Source organism: Arctopsyche grandis, chromosome 7, assembly GCF_051622035.1.
Source record: "Arctopsyche grandis isolate Sample6627 chromosome 7, ASM5162203v2, whole genome shotgun sequence".
Taxonomy (NCBI): Eukaryota; Metazoa; Arthropoda; class Insecta; order Trichoptera; family Hydropsychidae; genus Arctopsyche; species Arctopsyche grandis.
This window is the reverse complement of record NC_135361.1, coordinates 23,966,470-23,983,363: the sequence shown is the minus strand read 5'-3', so window position 1 is coordinate 23,983,363 and position 16,894 is coordinate 23,966,470. Positions and strand designations below refer to the sequence as shown.

The following is a 16,894-nucleotide window of genomic DNA, read 5'->3' as shown; positions in this document are numbered from 1 at the left end:
ACCATTACTCACGAAGAAAATGATGAAAAACCGATTAGAGTGGTCGAAATATCACGAAAATTTGACGACATAGATGAAAATCATGAAAATTACGAAATATCACGAAAATTGGACGACCAAAAATGTACCGAGAGACAGTGAAGCATCCCCCAAGCCACATGGTTTGGGGATGTTTTTCTTATTATGTAATTGGTCGAATACAGGTTGTGCAAGGTTTCATTAATGGAATAGCATATAAAAAAATTCTAGAAAAAAGTTTTATCCCATCAATGGAAAACCATCTTTCAAATTCTGATGATGTCATATTCCAAGATGACTCTGCCCCTTGTCAAGCTAAATTAGTGAATATTAATTTTATTTAATGATATTGAATGTCATTAATAATATTTCGATCAAAAAACTGAAATATTTTTGTTATATTTTTGAAATATTTTTAGGTCAGGTTTATTTGCAGGAATTGGGTGTAAAGACATTAACATGGCCTGGGAATAGTCCCGATTTAAACCTAATTGAAAATTTATGGATGGCTATTAAATATAGGATTAGTTAAACAAATATGTCTAGCCATCAATCATTAAAAAAGACCATTGAAAAAGTATGGTATGAAGACTTCCCCATCGACATTTTAAGAAACTTAATAGATTATGACTAACCGTATAAAAGCCGTCATAAAATTAAAAGGAGCCCCAACAAAATATTAATTAAGTTTTTATAATTTGTAAATAATACCATGTGACTAATAAAATTAAAAGTTTACGCTCTAATATGTTTTTTCATTCAAATGTGGAGACTGCGTTTGGTCAAAAAAGCCGGCTCGGACTAAAATTCTACCTACCTTTTTGTTGTTGTTTCTTTTCTTAACGATTGTCGTTAAAATAAAGCACTATGATATAATCTACCATTTTAATGACTTTGGGTGGTTATTTTATTTAAGATCACTGAAATTTCACGCAAAATCACATTTTTCTATGGTGTTCCAGTTTCCGAAACCGCGACTGTACACATAAATAAATATAGAGTAAGCTATTTTTGTAACCTTAAAATTTATTAAAAAAAAATATTCTGATTATTTAAACTGCCTTCAATGTTACAATTTTGACAATTAATGTTTCAAGGTAAATTGTAGGATATACATATATGTAGGTATGTATGTAGGTAGGTATGTATATGGAATATGTAGGTAGTTATACTGTCAAAATTCCCATAATCTTTAATAAAAAAAATCATACCCGTTTGGAAAAAAAAGGTATGTGCATATATGTAATACGATATTAATAATTGATATTTGATGAGCAAAAAGTATATGAATTGAATTGCGATGATTGTGCAGGAAGTGTATAGATTTTCAATGTGAATAAAAAAGATACATAACTTATATAATTTATTTTTAAAGCTCATCGTTTTTAATGAATAGATAACACTTAAAACCTACGGTAATATAATATCATCGATGGGAAAACTTTCGAAAAATTTAGATATTACGTTAACAACACTGCGAATGACCTTCTTCATGATTGGCGGGGACATGTCATTGAAAATCAGCTGCCAATTGTCATTGACGACTTTGTGGGCCGTATCAGCTGTAAAGTAAACATAGAATTTATCATACGCACTTTAAAAAACACATTTAAAGTTTTCATCAATCTTACATAATTGTTTATTTCCACCGAAAAGATTTCCAAAGCGATATACGGCTTTTTCTGTATTATAAGTAGCTTGATGTTTTAATATTTTCCAATGGTTTTTTCCGTCGTCACCTTTAACTGTATCGTAGTCCATAATAAAGTAGTAGTTCAAATTTGCTATAAATTAAATTTAAATAAAAAAAATATATTCCAGAACTTCTTACAATAATTCAATTTTAATCTAGATACTGACTGAATTTTATTGAAGCATCCCCTTCTCCTTTAATCGGAATGATGAGTATACGTCCATCAACTTGATACTTTCCATTGAATGATCCATTTTTTGTATAATTAAAATACATCTTTTTACTTTTTGGATCTATTCTGTATTTTATAAAAAGAAATTGAAGATGTATTATAAATAACATCAGCAAAGGTGAGTCAAATGTATGTAAATATGTATATTATGGGTCTACGTGACGAGACAGAATGTTAAATGACAGAAAACGCAAATATCGGAAGACAAAGATCGAAAATCAAAAGATCTTAAGTCGAAAGATCAAAAAAAAATGGTGCATGGTAAACGGTACATACTCACTTAATTTGCGTGAGCAGGATACAACAGGAACAAGAGGAACATGCTTTTCCTCCCGTATTCTGCGCGCGCACATTAATAAAATATTTGTATAAAATAGTAATAAAATAGATATTTGCGTTTTCTGTCGTTTAACATTCTGTCTCGTCACGGAGACCGGTATATTATATGTACCTAAACTCGTTAACTTTGCATGACTTTAATCCTGAAATAAAAGCATCTTCAAACTGCACTTTCAAAGCTGGTTGATTAACCCTGATGTTGTCTACCTTCAGAGGATCAATTCCAGGAACCTTGAGTTCCGGAATTCCATTTGCCATGTGTGGAATAGCTGCTTGAACTGCGCTTGTTAGACATCTCGTCAATTCCGGATCCGACCACTTGCATCGATCAATAAAAGAAGCTAAAATAATAAAAAAATATTTATATTTTTCGGTACAGGAAGATTTAAGATAAAAAAGTTGTTTTTCGGTCAATTAAAGGTGAAAATCTTTGGTCAAGGTGAACTGCAACAAGTTTTTCATAAAAATCAACAAATACGGACAAAACAACCGAATTTAGTAATGACAAATATTTACGTAGATCCGGTACTTACATTGATATTTTTTGTATTATTTTAGAGTTCCATTACATATGTAGCTGTAAGTTAATATCGAAATATACCATTGCACTGTCATATTAACTGTCGGAAAGTTTAATGTCAAAATGTGAGTTTTCAAATGTTTTGAAACACGATGACAGGTATGAGATTTATGAAATTTTTATAGTCATCGATCATTAACGATGAGCAGAACTAATTCGCATGCTACCGCTAAAACTGGAAATGCTTTCGATGCAGTTTTTGCATCACTTATCTGATTTCTGAGTTACGTGAATGGGTCAACAAAACCGGTATAAGTATCAAGTAATTTACACTTTGCAACCGATCACTACTGTTTGCAGAAAATGAAAGTGAATATATGTATATTACACAATATTAAATTTAATTAAATAATATGTATTAACATGTATGTATGTATGTACATTTTATATAAATAAAGTCATTTCAGAGCGTGATTTTAAATGAACAGTTTGATTACCATACTTTAAACATTATAGAAGAGTTGATAATTCAATACATCACTAAACATGATGTGTTGATTTGAGATATGAAAACTAAACAAGGTTGGCATTAATACTATTTTAGGATGCTTGATAATATAAATATATTGTAAAAGATATTTTACAAACAATACAATTTTAGTTTATTTGCCTACATAAATACATATACATATGTATGTCAATTTCAATATGGAGGTATATGTATTACAGATGTAAAGTATATATATACAAGCCTTATAATATAAAAGATTGTTATTTTATAGATATATAGGTATGTATTAAGAGTAAGAAAATACATTTAACGCCAAATGTACCCAATTAATTGTTTTCTTCGAAATGTACCCATACAAACATACATATATATGTATGTATATATATGTATGTATATATGTGTAAGTATATATATATATATATATATATATATATATATATATATATATATATATTTATATATATATATATATATATATATATATATATATATATATATATATATATATATATATATATATATATATATATATATATATATATTTATGTATTTATTAGAATAAAAAAAAAGTTTTTGAAAATAGAGGAATATAATATAATAGTTCAATCACTAAAGTATATACATACACAATTAAAATATAAATATTACTCTGCATATATTGTATTCTAATGCGATATATAATATATGAAATTTATAATTAAAGTGGAAATAAATAGCACATAAAAAATAACAAGAACAAAATAAACTCACGTAGGGTTTGCGCATAACCGTTCGTTGATATCACTAAAATGACTGCGAAGAAAAAACACAAGCTTTTCATCTTCGTTTCAGTTTTGTTGGGATCCGCGTTTCAGATATAAACATCAAATACTTCTGCATGAACTAAGAAGAAAATATTAACTCGACAGTGTTTATATAGCATCGAAGAATATCAATTGTTGCAAATGTGTGCGGATCGCGACAGTGAAAACCAGTTTTCCGAGAAATCGACAGTTTATTAAATACGATGAAGCTAAATTTAAATTTTCATTTAAAACATCCGGGAATATTTAAAACTTTATATATTTGGCGAGCGTCTTGGTATCTGTAAAGTATTGTATCAATTACAGAGTCGTTTAAAATTTAATGACAATGAATGTTCTACATACATAAATATTAAATATTCATTTTTCATGTTGTTTCTTTGGTTCGAAACTACACTCTCAAATATTTTTATCGGTTTTAAATGGTGATTTCATTTTTATGACTCTCATCACACAATACAATTTATGTTTTAACTAGTAACACTATTATACAAAAATGTTTCTAAATTATGGGAATAAATGATGTTGACTTAATAAAATAACATTTTTCAAAAGCCCAACGATAAAATCAATGTATTATTGTAATAATCATTAAAGCCCGCTTTAAAGGTCAAAGAATTCGACCCTTAAAGCACTCAACACGAGGCCACCACCCCCCCAACGAATTATTGTAATAATGAAAAGAAATGTTAACTGTTTATATTTATTTATATTATGTAATTATAAATATGTTTATTAAATTATTAATCAAATGTTATACATAAATAAATACATATATTATACTTAAATGTTTATAATTTTAATCGAAATCTATTGATAATTTTGAAGAAAATTTCCACAGCAATTTTATTAAAGTCTTATACAAATTAATCATATTTAAATTGCATTTACATAGGGAATAGATCATCGTATGCAATCTTCGAAAAGAAGTCGTTCAAATATAATCTCATATTTTCCTCTAAAAATTTAACAATCGATGGAGCCACTTCCCGCTCAAGTATTCTCCAATGACTGTCCAAAAGATTGCTCATTGCCGCATCTATAACAATCGATAGTGAAGTCCATTATAATTATTAAAATATTTAAATATAAACAGTTGAAGATGACGAACCCATTTCTTCGTTGAGCAATCCAGTTATTGTGAATTTGGCAGTATCGACTTTGTATTGGGCTTTGTTCGATTTTATTTCAATGTGATTCTTATTGTCACTGCCTTTCTTGAAATCCCACTTCATGCGGAGTTTCAGTTGTAATCCATCTGTATGTATATGTATATAAATATATATATATATATATATATATATATATATATATATATATATATATATATATACATATATATAATTATGTAATACATTTTCATTATTGATGTTATGTTTGTTTAATATATTGTTGATACTAACACAATCCCATCGTGAAGTTGCCTAATCCATTGAATGGAAATTGCATGATTTTTCCGGTAGCGTTATATTTCGTGTCTGCTACTGCATCTAAATTTGTTTCTAAAATAAGTGTCTTTGCATTTAAATCAAACCTATGAAACAACATGAAATTCATTATAGTAAATAGTGTAACATAAAAATAATGTTAGTTTATATTTATATTTACTTTAAATTTTCGATTTTCGCGTCTTTAAACCCACGCAAGTAAGAAGAAAGAAAATTCATTTTAAAACCAGAATCTCCAGTATCCAAGTTGAAGCCAGAAATAGTGTAAGGGTCCATTTTTGGAATTCCTAGTGCGGGAATCCCACTGGTGAACTCTTTTTGGAATTTTCTTGCTGCCATTAAAACGCAATTGTCCAAATCGGGGTTATTCCTTTTACAAGGAGTCACACTGCTTGCTGAAATATTGAAAATACATATGTTTTTAATCATATAATTCAATTTATAATTTTATAATAATATATTTAAGGACTGTTTATGTAGTGAGCCTAATTAAGTATTGAGATACAATTGAAATTAATATATTTACCGAAAAAATTCTAAGAAAAGATACATACGTAAGTATGCGTATTATAAATGCATACAAATTATTAATCAATCAAATATTATAATATGTACACACAAGCCGCTATGTTAATTTTGAATATTTGATTAATGAACGTTGTGAAAAAAAAAAATGTGTTCGGATCACACTGTCTAAAGTACAAAACTCCAAGGGTAAATTGAGGTCATTCATGATTTTTTAGCGTGAACTATGGCGATGTTAAATTTGAAAATTTCGGCTTTTCCTCTTAGGTGATGTTGCGCATTACAATATGAGATACATATTATGTGATCATTATCATTACAGCCATTTGTCATCGAATGCTAGATAAAATGCTCTCCAACACGCTTCCACTTGTGTCTGATTTAACTCTCAACTCTCTGTCTGAGGTAACTCTCATCCATCTCATCCTATATATTTCTCTAATTTCATCTACCCATCTCCCGTGTGGCATTCTTTGCACCCTTTTAAATTCTATCGGGTACCATTCGAGCACTTCTTTCATCCATTTGACGTCCGTTATTCTAGCTTCGCCACCTGCCCACTGCTATTTCAATCTCTTCACTCCATTATATCGACTATATTATTTAGATAATAGGTAGCGCCGTAGATAGGGTAGTTTGCACCTGGGGGCAAATATGGTACTAACATCCCCCCTCCCCCACCTCTTCATTATTATTATTTTTTAATTCACAAGTTTCAAATATAATAATATTAAGTGAAATATCAATATTAATGTTTTCTCGCAACCAATAAATTCAAATTCAAAATACTAAATTGTATTAAAAGGAGAATATTGTTATTTTCGTAATGGCGACTCCCTCCCCTTCATCGTAGGCCGCGTCTGAATTTTAATTAAAACATTTCAGAAAATAATCAACATTTTAAAAAATAGATATATAAAATATATAAAAATCCCAGATATTACGAACCGCCCATTCGTGTTCCCCTCATTTTTGTGTCCAGGAACATCTGCCCCCCCCCCCCGAGCTACAGCCCTGGTAATAGGTTAAGTTCAAAGAAAGAAAAATTTTTCGATGTAGGAAACTAGCTTTTTTTTACATATTTATTTTATCAAATTTTGTAATATAGTAATAACACGCTAGGCTAATTTGCAAGCAGTGGCAGTGACTGTAACTAGGTTGAATTAATATTCATTAATTCACAAAAGCTAAGGTTAAATCACATCATCAATAATTGCTAATTATGTATGTATAGTGTTACAAATAGCAATGATCACAATGTTTTCACAATTAGTATTATTAAGAATAAAATATATTCATTTTCAGAATTGTATATTTTACTAAAGCACACTCACGTAATTTGGCCGAATACGCGTAGTCGAACAAACATAGCGACAAAAATACAAAATTAATAATATTAGCACGAGACATATTGTTACTATGTAGACGGTCTTGGATAAATCAAAGTATATATAATATAGAAAATTCGTCAGTGTTTCGTGTATATATATAAAAATGTATTACTGGAAAAAATTTATTGTAATAACTTTTTGCTTGAAAATCGGTGAAATATCCATGAAAAATCATTGATAGTCAATCGATGTACATACGTAATAATAATAGATGAAGTTTTGTGATCATGCGAAAATTCGAACTCGAGATTTTGACTGATTCGAACTCGGAATCGATTACTGATCACATTTTCATGATCTGCATAGAAAAAATGTGTGTATGTGTATTTTGGGGATTTTTTGAACACCGTTAGTCCTATCGAATCGAAACTTAGTATCGGTTACTGAAATTCTTATCGACACGACGTAGTTTTTTTTTAAATTTTTAAGTTGACCGGAAATGGTACCTCCCCTTATAGGTGTCCTCTTTTTTTTAAGTTTTTGAATTCAATTATCTCCCAAACCGCTAACTGAATCGGACTAAAATTTTTTTACATGTAATAGAAATAATAATTTTTATAACTTTATAAATTTTAAATATTTTTATCTAAACCGAAAGTAGTATTTTTACTCTAGGGAATCGACGTTTTTTATGTTTTTCTCAGAAACCTTTTGGTTTATTGAACTGAAATTTCATATCTAAAATTTTAGCATAATAAAAAGTTATGTATAAAATTTAGTAAGCATTCCTCAACCGAAAGTGGCAGTTTCCTTTTGTTCGATTTTTCTTCCACTATTTTTTCGACCTCTTAAACATGTGTGTTCTCCGCGAAAAAATCCAATTATAATTCTTGTAGCAATGTGATGAAAATAAAAAAAAATCATTAAATTTAATAAACTGGAAGTGGGATATTTTCCTCTTAGAAAGGTCAAAAATGTTGTCACCTCGATTCGGTCCACATCCCTTAACGTATTAAGTTGAAAATTTACATTTGTATTTTTTATGTACTAACTTAGTGCTGCTAAGGTTTTGGTCAGAATTCGTTTACCGGAAGTAGTATTTTATTTTTTTTAAATATTTCATTATTTGACTTTGACCTTTTAAATTATTTTAATCTTCTTGATATTGAGAGTGTGTCAATTTATCTGATTTCATTGGAAACGGATCCAACAAATTTACAATCTTGTTCTATTTCTCGCAAAATTTGGGTTTTGGGGTCATGATTTATTAATATTTAAAATGCTGCAAAAATTTGTCATAGATGTTTGTAATTGGCCTTGAATAATACGTATGTATAATGTTGACCATATATGTCATGTGGATAAAGTAAAAATGGGTGTATGTATACCTGTATAAATAAAGAAAAAATTTGGTATCAAGTATTAAGTTAAATTCATCACTTTTCACATTTCATCATTATCTCCAGTCAAACATTAGGCTTTCAGATGCTAAAAGGTGGTTATTATTTTATATACACGTTGTTGTTGAAAAATAGCACAAAATTGATTTTACAAATATTGGTGTATTTGTTGTGTTGTGATGTTTCTATTATAAATTTCCCTAAGGAAAAGGAAAACTATTTGAAAACAAAAAGATATACAATCTTTGATTTATTGTGTGTATGCATGTAGTTTAATTTTCTTTCATGAATTTATACACACATACATATATGTATGTATGTAACTACACGGTCTCCGTGACGAGCCAGAATGTTAAATTACAGAAAACCCAAATATCGGAAGGCAAAGATCGAAAATCGAAAGATCTTAAGTCGAAAGATCAAAAAAAAGGGTGCATGGTAAACGGTACATACTCACGCACATACTCAGGAACAAGAGGAACAGGCTTTTCCTCCCGTATTAATGTGCGCGCGCAGAATACGGAAGAAAAAGCCTGTTCCTCTTGTTCCTGTTGTACCCTGCTCGCGAAAATTAAGTGAGTATGTGCGTGAGTATGTACCATGCACCCTTTTTTTTGATCTTTTAACTTAAGATCTTTCGATTTTCGATCATTGCCTTCCGATATTTGTGTTTTCTGTAATTTAACATTCTGGCTCGTCACGTAGACCCGTAACTACATACATATGTGCTTGAGAATACCCGTTGACCATCTCTGAAGGCGATGACTAACATAACATTGAATTTTAATTTATTTATGAATTCAAATAATATTAAATTAATCGTTTTAGCGTCAATCACGCCAAAGTTACAAAGTTCTCTTACTGTGTTGTAATAGTGTTGGCGTTTGAATAAAACATTTTTATATCTTGTACATTCGATTTTATTTAATTTATATTTTATATCTTGTACATTCGATTTTATTTATATTAGTGATAGAAATGCTTATTTCAAAGGCAACAATTCATCGTAAGGAACTTGGGAAAAGAATGTCTTCACGAGTTTTGCCAAACGCTTAATGATAATGTTAATAGTAGGCCCTCCCAAATCAGCCATAATTTCTCTCGAATTTTGGTTCAAAATTGAATTCATAGCGTCACCTGAAATTGTAGTCGAATTATTATTTTAAATCTAAGGAATGTCATTCAGTTTTTTTTAAATTAATTACGGATTTACAAATCATACCCAAAACTTTATCGTTATTGAACAAGCCGTTCAATTTGAATTTGACATTTTCATAGTCGTATTTGCTAGTATAATGTTTGAATTGTGAATATTCTTTACCATCTTGACCAATGAATGTAAACCAATTCCATTTTATTTGAATGTCAAAGTTGGCTGAAATCATGAGAAAACATTTTAATTTAGCTTTAGTTGACATTGTAGTACATTTTTGAAACTCGATATAAGTAATTTTTTTTTATACATTTATTTCTCATTGTCATTACTATTACTTACTTATTTTTATGGACATATCACCATCTCCAGTTATTGGAAACAACAACAGGCGGCCATTGACGACATACTTGGAATTCAAAGTTACATTTACAACACCGCGAATGAATCCAGTCTTTTGTATTGGATCAATTCTAAAATTTTAACAATAACTTTTCGAATAATCATTTATAGATATAAAAAATATGCTAAAACAACTTCGACTTACTGTAAGTCTATAATGTTAGCATTTTTTATTCCTTTTAGGACTGAGTTTTTCTGTTTCAGAGACAGAGAACTAGATTTTTCAGGTATCACATCAACATCGCCAATGAAAAAGGGATCTGTGGATACAATACCTATCTCAGGAACTCCCTTGGAAAATTTCTTCAAGATTTTATTTGCCTCCTTTGTCAAACATTGGTTCAAATTTGGGTCATCGCGATAGCATATGTCAATATATTCGGCTATAAAAGAGAAATACTCAAATTATATAATATGAAAAAAGAAATACTCTCTAATTTTACATTAAATTTTTGCATGAATCATGCTTTTCTAAAATGAAAATTGCAATACGCTAGGCACAACACAAAAAAATCTAAAGTTATGAATATTTTTAATTCGACCTATAATGTGCGATATATGTATGTACATCAGTGGCGTGCCGCCCATGGATGCTGTGGATACTGCGCATCCCTTAAAATTTACGTCAAAAATATTTTCATACCGTTTGTTTTCTGAATTTCTTAGTTTTATTTCTTTCATTTATTTTTGATTACGTGATTATGATATATTCAAAATTGACATGAACGGAGATCCCCGTTGAAAAGCCGGAGCCGTCTGCGCGACCGATGCTTGTTTCACACCAAACTCGTATTGCCTTGGATGCTGAAGTTGTTTACAAATCTTTTGCGCATGCGCACAAGTGAGCTGTCACTCTTGCGTATGCGCATGAGTGAGACGACGCTACAGCCGTCTCGCTCGCGTGACACTTGGTCTGGAAGCAAATTCTCTTTTCGTATGTATGGACTTGATTCGATTTTTATGTATGGACTTTCACTTGATTCGTTGATTGATATTTTGTACGTTACGTCCTAAGTTATTTACATTTATTCTTTTATTGTAATGTATTACGTCCTAAATTACTATTTATCGCCGTTGTTAATAATATTGCAATTGTTTAATTAAAATGTACTAAAAAGGACATTTGCTTCTCTACCGTATAATGAAAAAGAGATTATTGTTAAGAGCCAAAAACCCACACCAATATTGAATATTCATTCAATAAAACACGAAAATATATCAAAGACATTTTAATAAATATAAATATGACAATGTTTGGAACAAAAAAAAAATAAAAAAAATAAACTCATCGTGTTTTGGACAGCATCCTCTGGTTGAAAAGTAACCGCACGCCACTGATGTATGTACATATTATTTTTGTATGTCATCTTAAATTAATTAATCAATGTCTAGCTTAGTATTAAAAAAACATTTGTTTTTAAAATTTGAGGCAGTTATTATTAAGATTTTCATTATATTGAGAGGGAACAAAGAAGAAGGTTGTTTAAGCTTTTTTTTTCATATAATGATGTACAATACTAACTAAATATAATGCTTTAAATACTAACAAGAAAAATTATGTGTAAATAGATGATGATTGCCGGATCAGTATTAGAATAGGCTAATATATATTGTGAACATAATTTATGAACAATAAAAACAAAACAAATGCTTTCCGAATATATGTTAATAAGTCACTTATATTATATATGTATGTATGTACATATATGTACATATAATCAGGTGCGGTTCGTGCATAGGAACTGCGGCGCTGCAGCACCCCCAGAAAAATTACAAAAAAATTTGACAAACGCATTTACAACTTGTATTTAGATATATTTGACGTACTCATTAATAATGATTATGTCAAATATCTAATCATTCTAATTTAAATTATATTCACAAGTTGTGAATGTATACAAATGTGATTTTTTTGTATTTTTTCTGGGGGTGCTGCAGTGCCGCAGTTCCTATGCTCGAGCCGCGCCTGCATATAATATAAAATTTAAAAATTTGAGAAATATATAATTTTAAATAAAAATGAATCTCTTCATAAAAGAGAGGAGAAGAACTATTTTATATTAATAAAATCGGGATTCGGAACTGAAAATGAAATCGGCATCCGGAACTGAAACAGGAATCGAGAACCGGAAATGAAATATGAATTCGGATCCGGAACTGAAAGACAAATCTGGATCCGGAGTTGAAAAACGAAGCTGGATCCGGATCTGAAAATCTTCGAAAACTTCGGAACGGTTATTAATCAAATCTATAAGTTACGCTTTATAACTTAATTCTTTTTAACAAGCTAAAAGAGGTATGTAAAAATGAACTGGACGAACTCAAGTCAATGATTTTATGTATGTATGTATTTAATTTTTCATTTGATTTTGTTTTTATATTTAGTTTTTAAAATAATATGTTTCAATATTTTGAATTATAAAGGCTGTTTAAATATAATAAAAAACATATTTTGCTATTTATTTTCATTAAGAGGAATATGAAAATTATATATAGTCAGATATGATAATACTTACGCAATACTTTACAATATACGGGAAGACAGATGGCAAATAATGTGACAAAAAATATGTTTACGGCTCGCGAGTCGTACATTTTGATCGACCTTGAAGATACTCCAACTTTTAATTCGGCATTTACGATGGACAAGTTTGAACTAATGCGAGCTGGCCTATTTTTGTATTTATATGTATGTGTATTACTTCCGATGTAGGGAAGACCTTGGTCATTTAAAAAAAAATAATCGATTTTATTTTATTTTGAAGTACACCAGCTTTGAATTACCGACTTTGTACATCAGCTTTAAAGTACCTAATTCGTAATTTAGAGCAGCGTTTTCTAAACTTGTAGGTAACGACCATTAAATAATCTAACTTTATTACTGTGTAAACATAACCACATTATATTTGGTTCCATGAAACTCCTTATGTATGTATGTACATACACATTTTTTGAATTTTTTTATTACATTTTATACCAGGAAGGCCTTACAGATAAACCCCAATGCGCCTTCCTGGCCAATTACAAACAATACAGCATTTTTATTATACAAGTCGCTGAATTACGAGACACTGAAAACTCGCAAATTAACGAGACATCTATGAATTGTACATAATTTTTATTGTACATTAATCATACATACTCGAATAGTGGTAACATAGTAGGTAGGAAGGATTTTAGCCAATTTTAATCGGGAACCGTTTCAACAATTAAATCAGACAAATTGGCAAACTCTGATAGGAAACGATCGACCTGGAGTCACAAATATCCAAGTCTGACCAGCAGCACTACAGATATACTCAGGAAAATTCTTTCGAATCGAAGTCAGCTCATGGGATCGAATCCCGCGCCTCTCGGTGTTAGGCAGAAGTTTAACGACCGAGCTACATATGCTGCTGACTAAACTTCTTTATACATATATTCTACATACATACATATGTATGTACATATGTAGAATATATGTATTAATAAATCAACACACACTTACAATTTTTCAAAAATAAAAATGCAAACAGTTACATACAAAAACAAAAATGCAAACAGTTACATAAAAATTAAAATATAATTATTTTTGTAAGCACCGTGGCAAGTTTAAAGGGGCAACAGTTTAATTGGTAAGTATCTTTTACGAAAATTTGGTGCATTAGCACTATGTACTATCTTTTATTTAATGAAACAGGAATCGAGAACCGGAAATGAAATATGAATTCGGATCCGGAACTGAAAGACAAATCTGGATCCGGAGTTGAAAAACGAATTTAATGTACTATATTTTATTTAATTTTAAAATATTAGCCACAGTGACATTACACAGAGCTCCAATGCGTCACTTTGGCCAGTCATTCAATCACAACAACATAATAATAATATAATATCATAATTGGAATATATTCACCAAAGCAATAAAAATATGTATAATTTATTGCTTCCAGAGTTGAATTCCTGTAAGAATTTCGCGGAACACGTATGTACATATATGGTGGTAGTGTCTCAGTGTCGTGAGAATGAAAAAATGTCATTCAAAATCCTCTCAGATATTCTAGAAAGTCCTATTAGTCCTATTAGGTTCTGAAAATATCCTAGAATCATCTAAAAAGCTAATAAACTATCTAGAGATGTTTTATAACCAAGAAAAAAGAAAATTCTGGGCGAATAATCTTTTGGGGAATATTCTCGTTCTCCGAGAATATTCTCGACTTACAACACTAATCATTAGAGTACGGACCCAAAGCGCGCCGCTCATTGTTTAATTATTGTAAATGCTTTGTAAAAAAGGTTCGGAAAACCTTTAACAATGCATTTACAACATTTGAACAATGAACGGCGCGCTCTGGGTCCGGGCTTTACTGAGTAATCATACGTAAATATGTACATATTATTAGATTTAGGAGGGTGTAGTTTGGACAAGTTTAGCCCGCATTGGATAGTGGACTGAAATTATTTTCTGTTTATGTCATCTTCATTTGAATGTATGTACATATTTGTGTAGGTATGATTGATAATGACGCTATATAAAAACATTGAAATTTATACGGGCCTCTCATAAATGATGTAAAAAGTGTATAATGCAATTTTTTTTCACTAACGTCAAAGATCTGACAATCGTTGAATTTCCCATTGAATCAATTAGTGAATACACATATGTATGTATGCATGTATGACAATGGAAATTACCATGATACCAAATAATCTTGCCAATATGTTAATTATGCTACAAAATTACTATACCATACATTTTAATTAAAAATGATATATTTTTAGCAGTGTTAAATATTTTACTTAAACCAATTATGTACACACACACATACAATACGGAAGTAAAAATATGTATGGAACTGAATTTAGATGTCTATTTATTCAATTTCATTGAGTTTGAAGGAAGTTTACATATTTTAAAAACGATACTTAAACATTATAGGCAGGTTTTGTTCCAACAAGGTTTTGTAACCTTAAATAGATTAATTGAACTCATTATACAAAGTACGTATATAATCAATGAAGAACAGAACAAATATTATGCAACAAAAAAAAACAAATTTTATTTATCTACATATCATTGTACATATGTACATATAACAAAAATTAAAAGCATTTGATGATGGGTACAATTATTTTTTTTTTAATATTTTTTGGTTTTTATTCCCGACGGTTATATTTTTGAAAATAAAATTAGGACTATATATATATATATATATATATATATATATATATATATATATATATATATATATATATATATATATATATATATATATATATATATATATATATATATATATATATATGTATATATATACATATATATATATATATATATATATATATATATATATATATATATATATATATATATATATATATATATATATATATATATATATATATATATATATATATATATATATATATATATATATATATATATATATATAATACATTTACAAAATTTTCTAAAGCGCGTATTGAAATACGTTGTTAAAAATACTGGTGTATTAAATATATATATGTACATAATATATATATGTTTGTACATAAATTATATGTATGTACATACATACATACGTAAATTATACATTGATATTACATATTCATAAGGGATTCAAAAGATTCGTGTAGACACGGAATTATGGCTGAATTACTTAAATATGTGTGTATGTATTCCTTGAAGTACTATTATATTTTTGTTGAATGGCAATCGAGTTTGTATAATCATATATATAAAGACGGTAATCTGTGTGTGTGTGGGTGTATGTGTGTGTCCTAACTCTCGCCGTACATAATGAATCAACCAGTATGGGGAACAAATTTTTTTTTTCATATTTTTCAGTTTTTCAGTTTTTTCATTTTTTTCAGTTTTTTCATTTTTTTCAGTTTTTCAGTTTTTTCATTTTTTTCATTTTTTCAGTTTTTTCATTTTTTCAGATTTTCATTTTTTTCATTTTTTCAGTTTATTCATTTTTTCAGTTTTTTCATTTTTTTCATTTTTTTCATTTTTTCAGTTTTTTTCATTTTTTCAGTTTTTTCATTTTTTTCATTTTTTCAGTTTCCCAGTTTTTTCAGGCCCTGGGGTGCCGAAGGCATCGGGGGCGCTGGGGGCGAAGCCCCCGGGGTGCCGAAGGCATTGGGGGCGCTGGGGGCGAAGCCCCCAGGGTGCTGGAGGCATCGGGGGCGCTGGGGGCGAAGCCCCCGGGGTGCCGAAGGCATTGGCGACGCTGGGGGCGAAGCCTCCAGGGTGCCAGAGGCATCGGGGGCGCTGGGGGCGAAGCCCCCGGGGTGCCGAAAGCATTTGTGGTGCCGAAGGCATCGGGGGCGCTGGGTGCGGTGCGGCCGCCGGAGGCGTCGGCGGCGCTGGGGCCGAAGGCCCCGGAGCGACGGAAGCGCCGGGGGCGAAGGCCCCGGGGTGCCGGAGGCGTCGGCGATGCACAAAATGTAATTCGTAATTCGTAATCACTTCGTAATTTGTCATTCGTAATTCGTGCATCAATTTCTTTCCGAAACCAGTCGATTCAATATCTTTAA

The 16,894-nt window shown here is 30.1% G+C and overlaps 3 protein-coding genes across 3 annotated transcripts; all 3 read right to left on the bottom strand.

The window, feature by feature from the left end:
• Positions 1–1,031: 1,031 nt before the first annotated feature.
• LOC143914881 (circadian clock-controlled protein daywake-like) lies at positions 1,032–4,233 on the bottom strand. The gene is made up of 5 exons (XM_077435267.1): positions 4,064–4,233; positions 2,395–2,623; positions 1,879–2,009; positions 1,650–1,802; positions 1,032–1,580 (listed from the first exon to the last, which is right to left on the bottom strand). Exons 1-5 carry the CDS (start codon positions 4,131–4,133, stop codon positions 1,429–1,431), a joined length of 735 nt encoding a protein of 244 aa, XP_077291393.1. The 5' UTR covers positions 4,134–4,233; the 3' UTR covers positions 1,032–1,428.
• A 574-nt stretch (positions 4,234–4,807) lies between these two features.
• On the bottom strand, positions 4,808–7,547 carry LOC143914880 (circadian clock-controlled protein daywake-like). The gene is made up of 5 exons (XM_077435265.1): positions 7,424–7,547; positions 5,725–5,959; positions 5,520–5,650; positions 5,228–5,374; positions 4,808–5,155 (listed from the first exon to the last, which is right to left on the bottom strand). Exons 1-5 carry the CDS (start codon positions 7,497–7,499, stop codon positions 5,004–5,006), a joined length of 741 nt encoding a protein of 246 aa, XP_077291391.1. The 5' UTR covers positions 7,500–7,547; the 3' UTR covers positions 4,808–5,003.
• A 2,255-nt stretch (positions 7,548–9,802) lies between these two features.
• On the bottom strand, positions 9,803–13,172 carry LOC143914113 (circadian clock-controlled protein daywake-like). Its single transcript, XM_077434204.1, has 5 exons — positions 13,160–13,172; positions 10,521–10,758; positions 10,316–10,446; positions 10,043–10,195; positions 9,803–9,957 (listed from the first exon to the last, which is right to left on the bottom strand). Exons 1-5 carry the CDS (start codon positions 13,170–13,172, stop codon positions 9,803–9,805), a joined length of 690 nt encoding a protein of 229 aa, XP_077290330.1.
• Between the last annotated feature and the right edge of the window lie 3,722 nt (positions 13,173–16,894).